This window comes from Harpegnathos saltator, unplaced genomic scaffold (genome assembly GCF_003227715.2).
Source record: "Harpegnathos saltator strain DR-91 unplaced genomic scaffold, Hsal_v8.6 scaffold659, whole genome shotgun sequence".
Taxonomy (NCBI): domain Eukaryota; kingdom Metazoa; phylum Arthropoda; class Insecta; order Hymenoptera; family Formicidae; genus Harpegnathos; species Harpegnathos saltator.
In genome coordinates, this window is record NW_020230492.1 from 826,541 (window position 1) to 847,249 (window position 20,709).

Sequence of the window (20,709 nt, forward strand, 5' to 3'; positions counted from 1 at the left end):
AAATACTAAAAATCGATTAAACGATCGACCGATCGAGAATGTCATAGTGTAAAATTCTTAAAGTTAAATTATTTCGCAGTGGCAAGATCTCTTGAAATTTCTAATACTGAAATTTTCAAATTATTCATGAGACCTGTCACAGTTTGAGGAAAATGCCGATCGTTTAATCAAAAGCGATTAACAACGGTATAAACAGTGATAGGTCGATAGCAATAAATAAATACAAAAATGGATAGAGTCAGTTTTTAGCTCGTATTTAGATCAGTATTAGGAGAAATGGATGAATCTATCTAGATAGGAGAATTCATATACACATAATGCAAATCAGTGGCAATCAGATTGGCAAATTGGACCAGCGAACATTAAATAGATATATAATCATAGATTATAGAGGTAATTTGAAAGAGAGAAAAGAGTAATTAAGTAAGAACTGTTAGTTCCTAGTTGACAGACAAAGGATGAGCATGCATCGATTGCGCGTCTAGCACAGAGCTGATCCAGTTTTTATCTCATATGTGGGATTTCGCGTAACACGTGACGTGTACGACGCGTTTGCGTTGGGCCAATCGAACGAAATGATCGGACATGATCCTTTGGCGCTTGTCAATTGGAAATTGAAGACGGTTTCAATTTTCAATAAACGAGGTAGCAGATGAAATCGAGCATTTCCGATTGTTTCGTAATGCTTGCATATAGTGCTAAACGCGGGAGGAAATACGGGCTAAAAAAGGGGGGGGGCGTACAAGTGAGTACCTGCTGAGAACAAAAAAGAAACCGCAACTGTGATCTCGACGAAGTTGCTTTTTTGGAAAACTCTTTCTTCGGACTTTTCTTCCTTACGCACAAACGATTGCCGAAACGAATTCCCGTTTAGCGCGATACGTTTTAAAAAACTCTTTGTGTCAGAATTCATGAATCTGTCATGATATTGAGCGGATTTGCAGAATCGAGGTAACTTATCCTGAAAGAACACACAATCACTTTTCCGGCATATAAATTGAAAAGAGAAAATTAAAAATTTGAAGATTACCCTGGATATAATAAAGCACGGGGATGTCTTGAATCGCTTTATTTGTGAAAAAAGGGAAACATGCAAAAAATAATGACTCTCGGCTTAAATACTGGATCCGAGATCAAATGCGAAAGAGTAAAGAAAAATGTGCAATAAACACACATCGTCGATCCCGTCCAGCTAAGCTAAGCTACGAGTCATTAATCTTTTAAGTTATTCCTAAGCGAATATCAGAGAAAAATAATACATACTCGTGTTTATAAATCACACAAATTGCCCATCGAGACGACTCGAAAGCTCATCGACAATCTCTTATAATTAAGTAAATGAATGATGAGGAAAGGATAACAGTTTTTTTTTTTTTTTTCATCAATAATCAAACGAACATCGAAATCGTCGGACGATCCGTCATGAGACTGTAATGCCGATCAAACGATCCGTTGATTGCCTTCTCCCATGATGGATCGCGCGCGCGCGCGCGCGCACGCACACACACACACACACACACGCATCCACCCACCCACACATACACATATACATACATACCTGCATACATATATACATACATGTGTGTGTGTGTGTGTGTGTGTGTGTGTGTGTGTGTGTGTGTGTGTGTGTGTGTGTTAAGATCTCATTGAGATGAGATGATCTCTTCGTTGTGTGAACAAAACTGATAATTATATATAGTCTTGCTATATCATCATTACCATTGCTATTATTATTATGATTTATTATAATTAATGTATGCGACGATCGGGGTTGGACCGTGGCGCTTCGATTCAATAGATTTTTCTTTTTCTTCTCTTCTTTTGTGCATTTAATCAAAATTATTTTGAATTTGTATAATTTATTTCCGAAAGTTCACTAATTATAAATATGAAAATATTTATTCGAAAGTATAAATGTAGAGCGATCTGCATTAAAAGGAAAAATACTGACGCAAATTTATATGTATTTTGTATTTGTGCGTGTATGTGTGTTGCGCGCGCGTGTGTATATATATGCATATGTACGTAAATTGTATAAAGTTTCAAAAGCTAATGTAGTTATAGATAAACAATCGAACCTTGGAAGACTAAAGTAAAGATTTTAAAATAGAGTCTATAGAAAAGTTTTTAAATAAGCGTCTCTCTTTTTGAGAAATTTATAGACAAATCTTGTCTTTCAAGAAGGGAAATTTTCAATTATACGGCTAGAGACTGATGAAGAGTTTAAGATTGAAGAGAAGAAAGTTTTTTTGAATATCCATTGTTAATAAATGGAAATTGTTACGGAACTTAGATTTTTATCGCGTATTTTTACATGTATAACATATAAAGCAATGAGAAAAGGAAATTGAGAATATATCGAAAATAAGCGCTACGAATCCGCCTGGATTAACAAATGAGAGGAAAGTCATTTCTCTATCTTTATTTAATTTATTTGTTTTGTAAGTTGACTCGTTTTCGCAATATCTTTTCCATGTACACATATGCGTATATTAGGTGTTTGGTGGATTACCAGTCTGTCGTACTAACGTTCGCATGCAGATAAAGCATAACAAATCTAATAAGAAAATTTGGTGTTATTTTGTAAAAATTGTGCTTACGCAAAATGGTTGTTAAAATTTCAACTTTAAGGGAAGATGAGTGAGATGCGCCTTATAGTGAAACAAAGACTCCATAAAGACAACTCAGAGGAACATGTCTCAAGTTGTTTCCATGTTTACTTTCAGACACCGTATATATGTGTATGTGAATCAGTGATCTTTTCTTCTTTGTTTTTTAACACTGCCAGTAAGAAAGGTGAATATCATATTTGATAACAATGATAAAAAGTGATAGATACAACAACCTAGACTGGCAATAACTTTATCGAAGAAATTATTTATATATCTTTTCGTTCTTGCAATTAATTTAAACAAATATAGGCGATATTAAATTAGGGATACGTTAAGGAAAATAATCGTAGAAGATAGGCGATAAGGTGTGTGTCTGTGTGTGTGTATATGATAATAGAGATATTCAAATTTTAATGGGGAAACCATTAGATTTGTAAGTGTAAATTTTATCGATCGAGAAGATACGATGATGTAAATATATCCGCGAAGACAACTTTACAAGTTGCGATAGACGAGCAAAGCTTCCTTTTCTTATGTTTTTCCCAGAGGAGACAGTTTTTTAATCAACTATTTATACAATCAAATATAAATAAAAATAACGTAAGATCAATCCGTGTACGCGCGCATACACGTGCGTGCACTCATACAGAGAGAGAGAGAAAGAGAACGTGTAAAAAGATCTAAAGATAAATTATGGGTTAAAAATTGAAATATTAAATTTGTGTAGTTTTTTTCCCAAATTGAATTTACATTTACGTGGTAAGACGAGAATGACCGAATGTGGTCCGTCCTGAAAATGTCCACCAGCATCTCGTTAGCAATTGTCGATTCGCAGTGATTGCTGATATATCCTTTTTTCGCGAAGTTTTTTCTTTCTTTTCCTCCTTGTTTTTCTTGTGTTTTTTACGAGACGTTTCTTATCACCGTTTTAACAGCGTGATGAGAGCGTCTCAATGTGAAAAAGACACTATTTTTTTCCCATTTTATAGAATATTCCAACTCTCAGAAATATGCGTAGCACAGAATGGTAGTGTACAGAATGTTCAATTTTTACCATATGTTTCTCAAGAGTAAATTTAGTTGATGTCGCTTCGCATCCCCTCCCCAGTTTTTTGCGAAAATGTCGAACTATAAATTAGTCCCTGAGTTACAAACGATCGAGAAAGAGAGGTTGTCCTTTCTGGCAAGCTAATTCGAGTCGTACGCAGATTGATTTTTTAATGTGGGTATTTTTTTAAACTGCAGTGATGATATAACGTTAATATCGAAAGAATGCTCTTAAATATATATATTTTGTGACACATTTTAGACACATCCAGATAATAATGTAAATAGAGAAAATATATAAACTTGGAACGATCGTGTAGGCATTTAGCAACGTAACTTGTGAGTTTCCCGATAGAATTCATATAAAAATCTTGAGACTTTTATATATACTTTGTAAATTATATTGTAATAAATATTGGATTGTTTGTGATAAGTTGGTAGGGACTTTTATGAAAAATTAAAAAATCCTTACGAATTTATCATACGACTTTTTTTATTTTCAGGAAATGCTATAACACGCGATGAAAGAATTCCAAGTAAAATATATTATTTGCCACGACGCGGAAACCTGTTTGCATATCGAAAGTGAGATACGACCCTAATAGCACAGATGTCCAGAGGACGTCCAGAGTACGTCTTGAGGACGTCCTGGGGATGTTTCTTCATCTTCAGGACGTCCTTAGGACGTCCCCAGGAGAACAGGGGTATCAGGGGAATATCCTATTCGTTCGTTTGTTTTCCTTTAATTTCTTTTGGCACAAGTAGCATTATTGCCAGTTTCGAAAGCTTTTGTAAGAGACATATCGGCAAAGATTGAACTTTCCGCATAAATGTTAAAAATGAAACGATTGAGAGACTGATCGATACATATAGCATTTTACGACGCTTGTGTGTGTATATGTTGTGCACGCGTGTGTATTGGGTAAACTGTTTATCATATAAATCCAACATGTGCGCGTGCTCATACACAAGTATAGCAAGTAAATAATTATGCATATACATGCGAGATTATTTATATAAAATGGACACATACACACACGTATTGCTAACGATGACGACTGCCGTAATAAATAATATATTATTAATTGTGTCGATTATTACATCTCAGATATATACATATGTGCGTGTGTGTATGTGTGTGTGTGTGTGTGTATGTATATATGTATGTATGTATGCATGTATGCATATGTATATGTATAGAAAAGAAAAATATCTATTCCGAATCCTATATTGTGTATAATCGCTCTATTAGGATATTATATTCTATCGTATATAATTATTTACTATTTAAGGGATATTATTATGATCATTCTATTCGCGATTATCGATAATTTCATTGAAATATCGAATTGCGAAATAGACAAGGTTTTTACAATAAGATAAGAAAAGAATTATACCACTTATATCCATGTACAACTTTGTAATAAACCAATTTATTTGTAATTTGTCTCAAATTGGTCATATTTGGATCAGGAAATTAGGAAAGTTGATTATTAATTGTAACATTTGTGTAATTAATAGGCAGACAAAAGATGAGACATTTGTATAAAAACAATTAACATAAGTAATTATTCTTACTTGAGTATACGTGTCGACATGACAATTATTTCCCTGATATTGAATTGAAACTATAGGTATAGTAATTTAGACTGCGCGTTCGAGGAGTGAGGGTAGAATTCATGTAGGAAAGGACACACTCTAGGTCTGTTTTTTATCGCTGAACTAGTGTACACTTAGGGAACATAAAGAGAAATAGATATACATTTAGGAGTTAGTGAAAGGGAGAGAAGAAGAGAACAAGTGTAAGTTAGTACAGCCAGTTCAGCAATAGAAAACATCGGGGAGGGAATGCAGGCGTAGTTCCCCTGACTCCCCCCACCACGATCCGAACGGTAGGCACCCCGCAGGGGTTTTAGTCGGTAGAAGTCCGACATAACCCCCGCCCTCTTCAAGGGGCGGGGGTATCCATGAGGATTTCCCCTGTGTGACCAAAAAAAAAGCAATAGAAAACAAACCCTCTGTTTTGCTGCGTTCTCCCCACAGACTTCTATAATATAACTAGACTGCTAACTTCCTTTTATACTGTGGCACAAAATTGACCCCAAAAAGTATGTATTAGGTAAGGGAATCAAGCATCTGCGCATGCGTGAAATTGGTAATCCACAAGGAGAGGGATTACATAAGCAATATGGCCGATCCAATTAGAAGAAACGTGTTTTAATTCAACCAATCAGGCGTGAATGTCGGACCACCAGGACGGTACATATTTTTCGGGGTCATATATTGAGTCGGAGCAGTCTAGTTATATTATAGAAGTTTGTGGTTCTCTCTCGCACACTCTCGATGGAAAGGGAATAGGGGAGGCATTTGTTAACCTCGACGCAGCGGCGGCCCTACGCCATGCCAGCAGTGGCTCTGTGGTGCGATTCTTTAACTCGTTATTGGAGTTAACGACAGTTTCGTTAACGTTGCGCAGCTTTTCTACGGTATACAAAAGCTGCGCAACGATAACGAAAGTGTCGTTAACTCCAATAACGAGTTAAAGAATCGCGCCACTGGCCTACTTAAAAATACGTTGGCTTACCCTAAAATTTTAGAAAATTTTAGGATAATTATGTTGTACTATTATAAATATGACCCACCCGCATGAACAGTTCTGGCGCCGCCTATGCCTATACGACAGTACAACTGTTATTTTTTTATTTTTTTTTCCGATATAGTGATCAACCTAGATCACCGTGCCTTCAGTTCACCCCGAGATGTATACAGGAAGAAGTCAGGAGAGGTGTCATTTTCTTCGTCTCGTCAAACACAACTGACTGCTATTCTAAAAGTTCATAAAAAACGTCGGTAAATATGTAGAAAAAGGTACGCCGATTTTTTTAATTTTGAAATATGTTATAAAGGATAAAATTCTGAGTGACTTTTCCTAATACAATTATATGGGGGGTTGTTTATAGTTTTTGAGATATTTGACTTTAAAGTTTTATAATTGTACGTACTGAAGTATATTTGAAGTAGACAAGCAGTTTCCATTCACTTTAAATATAGGAAACACTATGTTTGGATTAACTGTTTGGATTGTACTGTAAATAACGTTAGCTTATGATATCTGGAATTTAATTCCAGGATAATAAAAATTCCAAAACTTTAAAATCAAATATCTCGGAAACTATAAACGATCCTCATATAGTTGTATCAGGAAGTCACTCAGAATTTCATCCTTTATAATATATTTCAAAATGAAAAAATCTGGTGAGGTGTACCCCTTTCTACATATTTACTTCTACTTCAAATATACTTCAACGTACAATTATAAAATTTTAAAGTCAAATAACTCAGAAACTATAAGCGATCTCCATATAATTATATTAGGAAAAGTCACTCAGAATTTCATCCTTTATAACATATGAAAGATATAAAAATGCTAAAACACGTGTTCCATGATTTCGAAGGGGAATGAGAATGGCATTATCAGTTTTTATTTGGAGGATTAATTAAATAATTTTGAAATTTCCAAAGGTCGATAAGTTAAAAAAAGTTAGGGCACTGTTATAGTAATATATTCTTGATAATAAATAAAGTAAAAAAGTCTAATACTATTTAAATGGGAACCCTTATTTTTTATTACACTGTTTTTTTCTACCAATTAATTTGAACTGTTGTCTAAAACAACTTTTTATTTGCTTAATATTTGTTGAGATATTTGAGGAAAACTTGATAATTTTTTCAATATTTAACTCACGATATTTGATGATTTTGAAATTTCCAAAAGTCAGTAAGTTAATAAAGTCAGGGCGCTATTATAATAATATATTCTTGAGACTAAATAAAGCAAGAAAGTCTAGTATCACTTTTTTCTGACAAATAGTTAGCGAAATATCGTAAGTTAAATATTGAAAAGGTTATCAAGTTTTCTTCAAATACCTCAACAAATATTAGGCAAGTAAAAAAATGTTTTAGACAACAGTTGTTCAAATTAATTAGAAAAAAACAATGTAATAAAAAATAGGGGTTCCCATCTAAATTTTTCAAGTTGATCTCCAAATGACCTTGAAGGTCATGGCCAAGGTGAAATTCAAGGTTACCATCAAGTCCGTTATTCGATTTTCTACAACTTTTGTATTTAAAGTTTTTCATGAAAACTTGATCCTGCAAAGTTAATCGGAGGATCCGGTATTTTTAAGACGGTCTGTATATCGATGGATTCGGCATTAAATGCTCTTTAATTTTCGTCCTTATAAAAACTGAAACATTTGCAAAGGTAATGAAAAGGAGGGAGAGGAAGGGTAAAATATTGCATTTTGAAACATTTGAATAGACCGATGGGAAGAGTATAAAATACTGTAAAACTTATGTCTGAAAGACTTTTTCATATTTACTTCATATTTTAAGAGATATTAAATAAGAACGAAAAAGTCCGTTTTTTCAAGGAGTTTCGATCTCTAAACATCGAGATAAGCACATAAAAGAATACGCATCTAATGTTTTTTGATGCTGTATAAAATATCCAATGCCCATCAAAATCAGTGAAGGACGACCCCGACCCTTTCCTTGTCAGCGCGCAACAAGGCAATCATAATTAGTGATAGCAAATTTCAGCCTAGCGGCTCCGCGGCCACGCGCAGTGGGCCAGAATATCTCTAAATGTGGCCAAAAGTCAATATTCGCATTGATCTAAAATAAAGTTATTATTGTATTTAGAATGTTTGAAAATAGTTATAAGAGAAATGTTATGTTGATTGGATTATTTTTGTATCAGTCTTAATATGATAAAATTACAAAATACATTAACACTTTTTTTCATTTTCTCTACTTTATCGTTCTTTTTTGGATCTTTAGTTAACGAATATGATGAGCAAAGATTAAGAATGAAAAATATGTAAAATTGAAGGAAATAAAAATAAATTAAAATATATTACATTCTCTTTTATTGCATTATTACAAGTATATTAATCATAACTACTTACTTCCGATTTATCATTCCCCGAAATTCCACTTTCGAGAAAGAGCATTCTAAGTTATATATGCTGCTTATGATATACAGGGTGTACAGGATTTAATCTGTCCAGGCCGATATTTCGTGAACTAGCAAAGCTAGAAGAAAAATCAAAAAAGGTTCTTCAATGGCTTTACTTCGAGATGATTTTCCGCGCGGTGGAACCGTACCTTTCCGTACTGGACTTCGAGGGGGGAGGGGCGCTCAAATTTTTTAAATGGAAACCCTGTACGAAAATAACAGCTGTTGATAGGGCTCGAGAAGACGAATCCAACGACCTATATTTTTATATGCTTGTTGCGAAAATGATGGCCGCTATGATTTTTTGAAAATACGTAACTTACAAAAGGTGCTGTTCGAACAATCTGTCCAGGCCGATATTTCGTGAACTAGCAAAGCTAGAAGAAAAATCAAATAAGGTTCTTCAATGGCCTTACTTCAAGATGATTTTCTGCACGGTGAAACCGTACCTTTCCGTATCGGACCTCGAGGGGGGAGGGGCGCTGAAATTTTTAAAATGGAAACCTACGAAAATAACATTAATTAATAGGACTCGAGACGACGAATCCTAATACCTCTTCGTGACTCTTCCGAGCGTCATTACACTTTAAATAATTTTAATAATCTTCTACCATTATTACGCTATGTGGCCGTTTTATTTATTGTGAGCCATGGGTATTAACCCATAGCTCACAAAATTCTTTTCGAGCCCTATCAACTGGTGTTATTTTCGTAGAGGGTTTCTATTTTAAAAAATTTGAGCGCCCTTTCCCCCTCGAAGTCCGGTACGTAAAGGTACGGTTTCACCGCGCAGAAAATCATCTCGAAGTAAGGCCATTGAAGAACCTTTTTTGATTTCTCTTCTAGCTTTGCTAGTTCACGAAATATCGGCCTGGACAGATTAAATCGAACATCCTGTATATTTTAAGAAAAAGTTGCTACTTTTTGCTACTTTTGTTACATAACGTAAGCAAACATATGTAAACAAGCCATCGCCTATATCTAGAAGCCCCGTACTGTTACACCGCGATGTTAATCAGCAAGTCAGTACGAGTCTTTAGATATAGGCGATGACTTGTTTACATATATTTGCTTACGTTATGTAACAAAAGTAGCAAAAAGTAGCAACTTTTTCTTAAAACTTTTTCTTAAATATCATGAGCAGCATGTATAACTTAGAATGCTCTTTCTCGAAAGTGGAACTTCGGGGAATGGTAAATCAGAAGTGAGTAGTTATAATTAATAACTACTCACTTGTAATAATGCAATGAAAGAGAATGTAATATATTTTAATTTATTTTTATTTCCTCCAATTTTATATATTTTTCATTCTTAATCTTTGCTCATCATATTCGTTAACCAAAGGTCCAAAAAAGAACGATAAAGTAAAGAAAATGAAAAAAAGTATTAAATGTATTTTGTAATTTCATCATATTAAGACTGATACAAAAACAAACCAATCAACATAATATTTCTCTTATAACTATTTTCAAACATTCTAAATACAATACTTTACTTTACAACTTTATTTTAGATCAATGCGGATATTGACTTTTGGCCACATTTAGAGATATTCTGGCCCACTGTGCCACAGTCGAAAGGGAAACGCATACAAAACATACATGTGCCACATGTATACGGCTTTCGTTTGCGCGTTTCCCCTTTCACCGTGAGTTGTGGAGCCGCTAGGTTGAAATCTGCTACTGCACTGATCATGAGTAAGCTGTTTCGCTCAGAGTGCGACAAGGCGAGCATACGGGCTATTTCAATCTCGCTCAGTGCACCAAGCGCGTGAGAAGACAGAGAAGACCGAGTGGTAGGGGTAAGCCTCGACCGTGTGCGTAAGAATTTCCAGCATTACTTGTGCCTGTGTCGTGTGTCTGCTCACTGGTGGTGAGACAAAGTCAAAGCGATTCAATTGTTATCCTTCTCTTACTCATATATATATATATATATATATATATATATATGAGTGTCCAACAAGTAACGAAACACCCTAATAACTCTTCAGTAGTGAAGATTGAAGTTTCAAGGAAAATGATCTGAATAAAAGTTGTGGGGATTTAAGTGAACTCCCTCATGATGACCTTGACTTTGACCTCGCCCTCTATTTTCAAGGTCATTTGAAGATCAACTTGCGTGTTTTAAATGGGAACCCTTATTTTTTATTACACTGTTTTTTTTCTACTAGTTAATTTGAACAACTTTTGTCTAAAACATTTTTTTATTTGTCTAATATTTTTTTAGATATTTGAGGAAAACTTGATAACTTTTTCAATATTTAACTTACGATATCTCGCTAACTATTTGTCGGAAGAAAAAGTGGTCCTAGACTTTCTTGCTTTATTTAGTCTCAAGAATAAATTGTTACAATAGCACCCTGACTTTTGTTAATTTGATGATTTTGAAATTTCCAAAAGTCAGTAAGTTAATAAAGTCAGGGCGCTATTGTAATAATATATTCCTGAAACTAAATAAAGCAAGAAAGTCTAGTACTACTTTTTCTTTCGACAAATAGTTAGCGAGATATCATCAGTTAAATATTGAAAAAGTTATCAAGTTTTCCTGTAATATCTCAAAAAATATTCGACAAATAAAAAAATGTTTTAGACAAAAGTTGTTTAAATTAACTAGTAGAAAAAAAAACAGTGTATAAAAAATAAGGGTTCCCATTTAAAAAACGCAAGTTGACCTTCAAATGACTTTGAAAATAGAGATCAAGGTCAAAGTCAAGGTCATCATAAGGTAGCTCACTTAAATCTCTACAACTTTTATTCAGATTATTTTCCTTGAAACTTCAATACTGAAGAGTTATTAGGGTGGTCCGTTACTTTTGGGACACCCTGTTTATCATTTTCACTAATGCCCGTTTCTACCAACTGTGATTAATTTAACCGGTTGATTACTCTATTGGATTGACCAATACCATTTGCCAATATTGGTTAACGACAGATGCAATTGGTTAATTCCGTTGGAATGAACAGCTGGTTAAGTCAACCACGGTCGATAGAAACGGGCATAAGTCTGTTTTGGTAGCTCGGACATTAACCAGACTCAAATCACAGATACAAACCTCGTATCGTTACCGAGACATCGAGTTAGTTGACGTTTATTTTCTCAGGGGGCGTATCAGGACAGACATATGCTTTCGCTTTCGTCCGATGGCCGCTCTCAGGTTTCTTTCTGGCTCTACCGAAGTGTCACAATGTGTATATCTGATACGGGCATCAAGCAGAGGCTCGTCGAGCAGATTGAAGAATAATTTGTAGAAAGATTTGCAGTTTTCGAAATCAAATACTTCGTACAGACGAGTTATGTAAGTAACAATGTTATACAATGTTATACTTGGCAAAATGTTACGTAATTCGCAACATTACTGTACAAAAACATCGTACTGCGAATTGCCTGAATTGAGGTTTAGTCCAGTTACTTCGCGTTAAGCCCGTATCAGGGTACCTATTATGGAACTCGTAATCGATTCCGATCGAATTTATTCCATTATTTCTCAGATTTATATTATCTTTTCTAGGGGAAATGGAATTATTCCGATCAGAATCGATTCCGACGACGAGTTCTATGATAGGTACCCAGACTATGGATTGGGATTGAGATTGGATTGAAATTTGACCAATTGGAAAAAAGAAAATAATCTCAAATATAGTAAACTTAGCCCTGATTGGTTAAATTTCAATCCAATACTCAATCCCAATCCGTAGTCTGATACGGGCTTTACGCGACATACGTCTAGCAAGTTAGTCGAATATTCTCTTATTTGGGCCTTTTCCTCTATTTTTATTACGTTTTTTCTTACTTAGATTGGCGCGTCGATAAAGTACAAGTTGATGCTTGCGATTGCCGTCAAGTTGTGACGTATCACTTGTGTCGTTGTGGAAGACATATTTAACATGTCACTTGCTGTAAAAAAATTGTTACAGAGAAGCGTGACTTACTGGTTCTTTGTACCGATGTTCATAGGACTACACATAGGTTGGTACTCGCTACAACAAACTTACGTGCCGGAAAATGAAAGACACGTTCATCCGTTTATGAAATATTATAAGAAGTTTACCACGTAAGAGTGTGTATGGTATTGGTAATACAGTCAATGGAACAATTTGTTATTTTGTAGAAAACTCTTTATTGTAAGATATGTACGTACGAATTGCACGCGTTTGCTTCTATGCGCAAGTATAAACATATACCTAAATCTGAAGTTGGAATTGAAATAAAAAAGTAAACAAAAGAGAAAAAGAGAAAAATCTGAGAAATTCTCGAGGAAAAAGAAATGTGCGAATAAACTGTTAAAGGATAACAATGCAACGCCGTTTTCCTTATTTTTTTCTAATATTCTACATATCGACGCGTATGTCTTCTCAAAAGACTTAAGAAAATATATGTACAATCACAGAGGAGATCAGTGTTAACCTCTTATAGTCGGTAAATGATCGAAATTTTGTTGATGTACGGAGGAGCTCTTGGGCCGATTTTCGCTTTGACTATGAACAGAAGGGCCAGCCTTGGGTAATTGCGGCAATACCATTTGACTGTAATTGGTATTCTGAAAATGCAATGTAAACACATGTCGTAATCAAGTTCTCTTTTCGCACACGCGGTTACGCTCGACACATCGATCGCTCGACTTACCCGAGATCGCTCTCGATACTTTTTCAATTTTTCAAATTCTTCTATCTCGACGTCTGGCATTTTGAAATGAAAATTGTCGAAATAAGAATGTCGAAGCAGCTGTTCGCACGTCCACCTTTCGTTCGGATCTTTATCCAAGCATTTCCTCAGGAAATCCAGCTGTTTGCAAGAGAGTTGGACGATAAAACTCACATAGCGACTCAATAACGAAAAGAAAAAAAAAATGTCCCAATAACCGGACGTTTGAGCGTAGGTGCCACAAAAAGTACAATATATAATATTAAAAATAGTTTTGACATAAATCTTTGCATTTATTCGAAAATTTAAGATTCCCTTAAGTAGAGGAAAATTACTTAAACCAATATATATATATCTATTATCTATTAATATATCTATTAATAGTATATATCTATTATTTATGAAATATTTACACACGTAATGAGGCGCATTAATATACCAGTGACTGAACAGTTGAAATAAGTTATGGCCCAATATTCAGATATATTTGTCTCATCGCCTGATCGCAAATAGAAAATTAGTATGTGCTAACGGGAAATAATATGAATATAGATGCTATCTCTTAATGAATTTATTAACAATTGACCATTACTTTGTCAAACTATAGATGCATACTTGTTTAATTAATTTTTGTTTTAACACAAAAGTATCAAATTGGGTATATTTTTTTCCAACTAATCGGAGTTCGCATATTAGAGTTTTTCTCGCAGTAATTATTATTTTCATTCATTATAAAAATAAGTAATAAATATGTTTTTTCAAAGTGGTCGGATGTTGGGACGTTTACCTTACGTAGATTATTATCGTTGCTGCGAGACTAGGAGGTGCGTTACCTGCAAAGGATTGCTATTGCCATGGGGTAGCGCGTCTTGAAGAGGCATGAGTGTTTGCGGCGTTGGAAGGGTGATACCAGCGAAGAATTCGTTTTGTTGAAAGATAGCCATGTGCCTCGGTAAGAGATCGCCCAGAGTCCTTCTTATCAGATATAACTGGTCAACGTCGGATTTCCCCGGCCATAAGGCTTCGCCTCGTATCAATTCGGCAAACACGCAACCGATAGCCCACACGTCGACCGGAGTGCCATACTGCGTGTCGCCGACCTGCTCGGAAAAACATATGCATGGCTCTGTGCTCGCAGACCTAGTCGCGTCCGTAATGCAATTGTACTCGCGCGCGCCGCCGCCTTTTGTTCTTCTTCGTTATATTTTTCTTTTTTTTCATTCGGTCTTTTAATCGGTTTTTAATTGTACAGGGTGGCCAATGGGAATGTGTTGAAACTAAATGGTTATATATATCTCCTCCTCGATTTCGGCAGCTCTTCTACCGACTAGGGTCCGCTACCTGAGATTCGTCAATTTCATTTGAACGTTATGAAAGTTATGGGATGGATGCGCTAAGCATCGAAGAAAAAGTGTTTCTCATCGAGTGCTTTTACTACTGAGGCGTATCGTGGATTTCGTAGTATGTATGGATCTGAAAAAGTTTCAAGCAAAACTATACTCAGAAGGTATGTTTTTGATACTTTTTATCCACGCTCCCGCTCCCAGAAATCGCGCCATAATCCCAATGCTGGTTATGTGAGATTTTATCTTTATTTTTCGATATTTTTTCGCGGGATTATTAATAATTTTAGTATACAGGGTGTCCCATTTTAATGTCCTACCCCAAATAACTCTTCAGTATTGAAGTTTCAAGGAAAATGATCTGAATGAAAGTTGCAGGGATTTAAGTGAGCTACCTTATGATGACCTTGATTTTGACCTTGACCTCTATTTTCAAGGTCATTTGGAGATCAACTTGAAAAATGTAAATGGGAATCCTTATTTTTTATTTCACTGTTTTCTTCTACTAATTAATTTGAACAACTTTTGTCTAAAACATTTTTTTATTTGTCTAATATTTTTTGAGATATTTGAGGAAAACTTGATAACTGATTGATAATTGATTTTTCAATATTTAACTGACGATATCTCGCTAACTATTTGTCGGAAGAAAAAGTGATACTAGACTTTCTTGCTTTATTTAGTTTCAAGAATATATTATTACAATAGCGCCCTGACTTTATTAACTTACTGACTTTTGGAAATTTCAAAATCATCAAATTAACAAAAGTCAGGATGCTATTGTAACAATATATTCTCGAGACTAAATAAAGCAAGAAAGTTTAGTACCACTTTTTCTTCCGACAAATAGTTTGCGAGATATCGTAAGTTAAATATTGAAAAAGTTATCAAGTTTTCCTCAAATATCTAAAAAAATATTAGACAAATAGAAAAATGTTTTAGACAAAAGTTGTTCAGTGTAATAAAAAATAAGGGTTCCCATTTAAAGAACGCAAGTTGACCTTCAAATGACCTTGAAAATAGAGGTCAAAAGAGGAAAAAAGAGGTCAAGGTCAAAAGCAAGGTCATCATAAGGTAGCTCACTTAAATCCCTACAACCTTTTATTCAGGTCATTTTTCTTGAAACTTCAATACTAAAAAGTTATTTGGGGTGGGACATTAAAATGGGACACCCTGTATATGGCATTTTGTGTGAACGATCGTAGACATAATTTATCCGGCCCATCTCGTACCGTTACAACGGACGAAACAACGTGGTGACGTTAGAAGATATTTCGACAAAAATCCAACCACCTCGATTCGGAGAGCTGCTCAGGCTTTGGATTTAAAGCGAGAAACTCTCCGAAAGACTGTGAGAGATGTCATTAAACTGCATCCGTGAAATTCCATTTTATGCAGGATGGCGCGACCCCATACCGTACTCGCGAAGTCTTTGAATCGATACATAAAATGTATGGCAACAGGGTAGTTGGGTTAGGATACTTGAAATTTACTCATTGAGGTTTGGAATGGCCTCCCTCCTTACTCACTCGATTTGAACCCGTATGATTTTTTTCTTTGGAGTTCCCTCAGAAACAAACGTTACGCCGTACAACCTCAAAACACTGCAGAGCTGATAAATAATATTGAAAAATGCACTCGCAGCATTCCTACATCGATGTTAGATAATGTATTTCAAAGTTTTCGCAAACGATTGCAGTTCTGTGCTGATTCCGATGTGCAACACTTTGAAAACATACACCATTAATTCATACGCGCGAGCAAAATTTTTGTCTTTTTTTTATAATGTGTATTTCAATTATTAAATTATTATATTTCTTTTTCATATACATGGTAACAAAATTGACAAGTTTCCTCTACAAAATGGCGTTTAATTCATTTCGTTCGGCCTATTTGTTGCGAAGTAATAACCATTTACTTTCGACATATTCCCATTGGTCACCCTACCCCCATTATTACCATTATTATTACCCCCCCTCCCTCCTCATATTTACCAGCAATTCGGGTGCCCTGTACCACCTGGTCGCGACGTATTCCGTGTAGTTTTCACCGGGACTGAGCATACGCGCGAATCCAAAGTCGCAGAGCTTTACCACGCCTTCGGCGGTGATGAGAATGTTCTCCGGTTTCACGTCTCTGTGAACGCATCCTAGGCGATGGCAATAGGCTACACCCTGCAAAATTTGCCAGATGAGCTGCCGGGTCGTGAGGTCCGGACAGCCGGTAGGATACTTCTCCATCTCGTTCAGCAGAGTATTCTCGCAGTATTCAAACACCAGGTGTAGCTTCCTCTTTCGTCTGAAGACCTCCAGAAGATTCACCAGATTCGGATGCTTGAGATTCTACGGAAAATTCATCTCTTGTAAGGATCAGTCGTCGATCGTTTCACTTCCTTGTCGCGCATCTAGTTCCTGTCGCGGTGCGCTGTTTATATGCAGGTATATAGAGAGAATTTACTACGTCTTTCGAGGTGAAATGTCAAGACCCGACGGCGGAGAGGGGCTCATTCAAATGCGCATACGTTTGGTTTGCTGGTGCGGCCGCTTGTTACAACGATAACGATAACGATAAGGGTTAGGGCGATTAGAACCGAGAACACGCCAAGATATTGACCGCCGCGCGGTATTGACCGTTGGCTACTTCTCGCGCCAACGACGACCACGAGCCAACCCACCACACAGCCCTCACGGTGCACTTACGCTCTTATCAAGTAACAGACGTAAGTCCACGCTCGGCCGCTCGCGATCATGACGGATCGGCCAAATTCGGTCGGCTCGCATTTGCGAGCGGTAATTCTGTCGCGCTGCGGCCGGCGAGAAACACGCTGGCGTGAGTCAGCGGATGATCGCTATGATGTCGATTTGCTCTTCCGCGGGTCATTGACCTCCGAGAACGCGTGTGTATGTCTCTCTCTCTTTCTCTCTTTCTCTCTCTCTCTCTCTCTCTCTCTCTCTCTCTCTCTCTCTCTCTCTCTCTCTCTTTCGGTCAGCTTGCTCACCAAGAAAGATCGATCGTGCGCAAAGGAAAAGCTCGACACGACTCGTATGTCGACGCTTCCTTGTGATCGCGTATGTGAGACAGGCTGTCTTTAGGCGTTAGGTGGATTAAATAAAACGCGTCGGAGCGTTTAGGAAAGTTGGAACTGACCTTCAAGAGACGTATCTCTCGTAGTGCGATCTTACGTATGAGGGGGTCATCTTCAGTCTGTTGAAACTTTTTTACCGCCACCAGTTTCCCAGTTTGCCGGTCCCTACATTGGAAGACAACGCCGTAGCTACCCTCGCCGAGCCGTGCCAAACGCTCGTAACGCTCCATGGCTTTGCTTGGCGCCCGAGACCTATACGCAACATTATTTTCTCTTATGCGTTCATATAAACAATGTCTATAAACAATGCGAGATTATACTGATATACTCTTGATAAAAATCTAAATTATTTTTATTAAACTCTCTAAATTTATTAAACTCTCGTTTTTCCCTCCCTCCCTCCCTCCCTCTCTCTCTCTCTCTCTCTCTTTCTCTCTCTCTCTATCGCGCGCGCAATAATTTTTCTCTGTTTGCTTGTTACCCCACAAGTCGCCTGGAGCGTATTAAATCGACCGAACGCGTGCACAAATATGTAAAAATCTTGCACAAGTCACGTTTCTAGAAACACAGGGTTTGAAACCGGCGAATTTTCACGAATGTTCAACTCTTTAGTTCAACTCACTTTTTATACTTGGCAAGGCATGGCAAGGATGTTAACTGTTGCGTAAAAAGCATAGTATCACGACTGACAGAACCGGCTAGACTGTCTCTCTGTTCCAATGGATGACCAAGGGTCAAGCTACCCTACGAAAGAGCGAGAGCGAGGGGGAGAGAGAGAGAGAGAGAGATCGAGAGAGGGAACAAGAGAAAGTTTTGCTCTGTTCAAACCCGGCCGATTCAGCGCAGGCGCCAGTCTGCGTCAACCAAACCCCGCTCACGAAAGCGATAAAAATTTTAGATGGTCATATAACGGCAGTACAGTAGCATTATATTGATAATATGATGGCATAACAGGAATCGAGATTGACTGAAATCCCATCAAGACTGAAAGAATGAACCGTCCGATCTCGAATTGATTGAAACGAGCACTCTTCAATATTTAACTTAACTCGGACGCGAACAAGATATCGATTTAGTACGTATATTTACATGATCCGCTACGGAGCACGTGCAGAAATGTTACTTCACAGTTATTGCTCAATTAATGGAAAAGACAAGAGAAAATTAATGGAGACAAGAGATCGTTTCAGAGGTTATTGTTGCATGTATCAGGTAGTTTGATGTTGACCGCGATATGACCGGGATGACCAATCCGCGATTTCGCTCGATAAGCACAAATCGAGATTATGGCGAATGTAAACATTTCTTACGTTTTAAGCGCAAGAATGCAATGCGCAGATCGGCTTATTTGTATTTAGACTTGTGTAATATATCGCGAAAGAATGACATTTTCTACATATATATGCATGAACCACCGAGCATCAATAATAATATCGTTGATGTAATATCGAAGAGAGAGAATAAGGTGAGATGCATCATTCTTTTAATCTTATATGAAAGAGAGGATTTTATTTGAGATAGATTAGGAAGAGAAGAAAAATTATAAAAAAAAGCTCTTACCACTGTGGTATATATTGCTGATAATTTGCAAACTTTATGTCGTTTACCATATTGTTGTATTTGCACGTGTATCATTATCACCGAATAGTAATTTCGAGTGTTGATCATTGATATATGCTTAGACTTTAATAACTTAACATACAGGACATGGCTACTTCGACTAGGTTAGGTTTACAGAGACGGACGTGAAACATTTTTAAAACGCGAATTTTGTCAAGTGACTAAATTCACAAGTTTACTTTGTCACTCATCAGAGATTGTATTTATCATCTTGCTCATGGGATTTTGGTTAAACGGCAAAATTGCTTCCGAAAAATCGTTTGCGTTGCGTATTTTGGTATAACGTGAACATGTAATAATACCGAAAATTAAGTGCAAAAATACTCGACTTGGAATATCGTGACTTTATTTATCCTCGAACGATCCTTGGAAAAAAATACTAATTCTTGCAGAGATAGAAGACACAGTTGAGAAAATAATTCCTTTCCTTTGCAATTTGAGAAACGAGACAGATTATCTCTCTGTAACCGGAGAAAATAACAATATTCGCAAGTGTTTGAAGATACTATAAAAGTTTTTTTTCATTCGCGCAAATCTAAACGTACTGCGTACTTCAACGACAAATGGTCGATGTTGACAGGCTTAAGGTTGAGTCGGCGCACAATGTTCCACACGGCGTATGCATTTCGTACGCCTAATGTTTCGGCGTACAAGCAAGAAAACAAGAAGGAATAGGTATCATGTTAGTACGTACAAAAATCCGAGAATAGAATTCATGGAGCTCGCTGATCGGGACACCCTTATCGGCGAACATACCGGACGATACTAACACGTCGAAGAAATGCTGCTTTACGTTATCGTTGAACTCTTGATTATTGACAATCGATATTACGCTGCTTGTAGTACACGTCTATATTTAAGTATCGTGACCGTGAAAGAGGGTCGAGACTGTCCTTTTAACATTCAAGACTTTGCAAAGGCGGAATCGTCTCTCCCTCTCTCTCTCTCTCTCTCTCTCTCTCTCTCTCTCTCTCTCTCTCTTCCTCTCTCTCTCTCTTTCTCTCTCTTTCTCTCGACACGGGACATGGAATATTCATTTGGAGATAGCAACATTTTCGCATCAGATTTAACTGACAATTACCGACGATTAGTGTTTATTCATGTTTACCTCCTCGGTAGCAATGGTAGCGTACTACCGAACAGCCAAAGCTTCCTATCTTGAAACCATTTGTCCATTCGAAGGCTTCTTATAGAAATCTGCTACGAATGAAATATTCATGTCGCACCTTCGCCAATACCGTCGTGACAATCGCAGCGGATCTCATGTTGATGCGTCGACATTGTTGATGCGATCTATTATCAAACTTTGTAACGTTCACTGATGCCGATGGCAGCACTACG

General features: G+C 36.7%; 1 protein-coding gene and 2 long non-coding RNA genes across 5 annotated transcripts; 2 read left to right on the top strand and 1 right to left on the bottom strand.

Moving 5' to 3' along the window:
- Positions 1-1,572: 1,572 nt before the first annotated feature.
- LOC112589916 (uncharacterized) lies at positions 1,573-5,496 on the top strand. Its single transcript, XR_003113863.1, has 2 exons — positions 1,573-3,998; positions 4,163-5,496. It is a non-coding gene; the product is annotated as an uncharacterized LOC112589916 (long non-coding RNA).
- A 5,040-nt stretch (positions 5,497-10,536) lies between these two features.
- Positions 10,537-12,973, top strand: LOC105185114 (uncharacterized). The gene is made up of 3 exons (XR_002162840.2): positions 10,537-10,551; positions 11,780-11,974; positions 12,474-12,973. It is a non-coding gene; the product is annotated as an uncharacterized LOC105185114 (long non-coding RNA).
- Positions 12,968-20,695, bottom strand: LOC105185115 (cyclin-dependent kinase-like 4). 3 transcript variants are annotated; one of them, XM_019842285.2, is made up of 6 exons: positions 20,477-20,695; positions 17,811-18,000; positions 16,658-17,005; positions 14,154-14,420; positions 13,303-13,461; positions 12,968-13,216 (listed from the first exon to the last, which is right to left on the bottom strand). In XM_019842285.2, exons 1-6 carry the CDS (start codon positions 20,542-20,544, stop codon positions 13,079-13,081), a joined length of 1,170 nt encoding a protein of 389 aa, XP_019697844.1. In that variant the 5' UTR covers positions 20,545-20,695; the 3' UTR covers positions 12,968-13,078. The 3 variants fall into 3 exon arrangements, with proteins under 3 accessions (XP_019697844.1, XP_011142670.1, XP_011142669.1); XM_011144368.3 differs by lacking the exon at positions 20,477-20,695 and adding an exon at positions 20,063-20,186; XM_011144367.3 differs by lacking the exon at positions 20,477-20,695 and adding an exon at positions 18,371-18,463.
- Between the last annotated feature and the right edge of the window lie 14 nt (positions 20,696-20,709).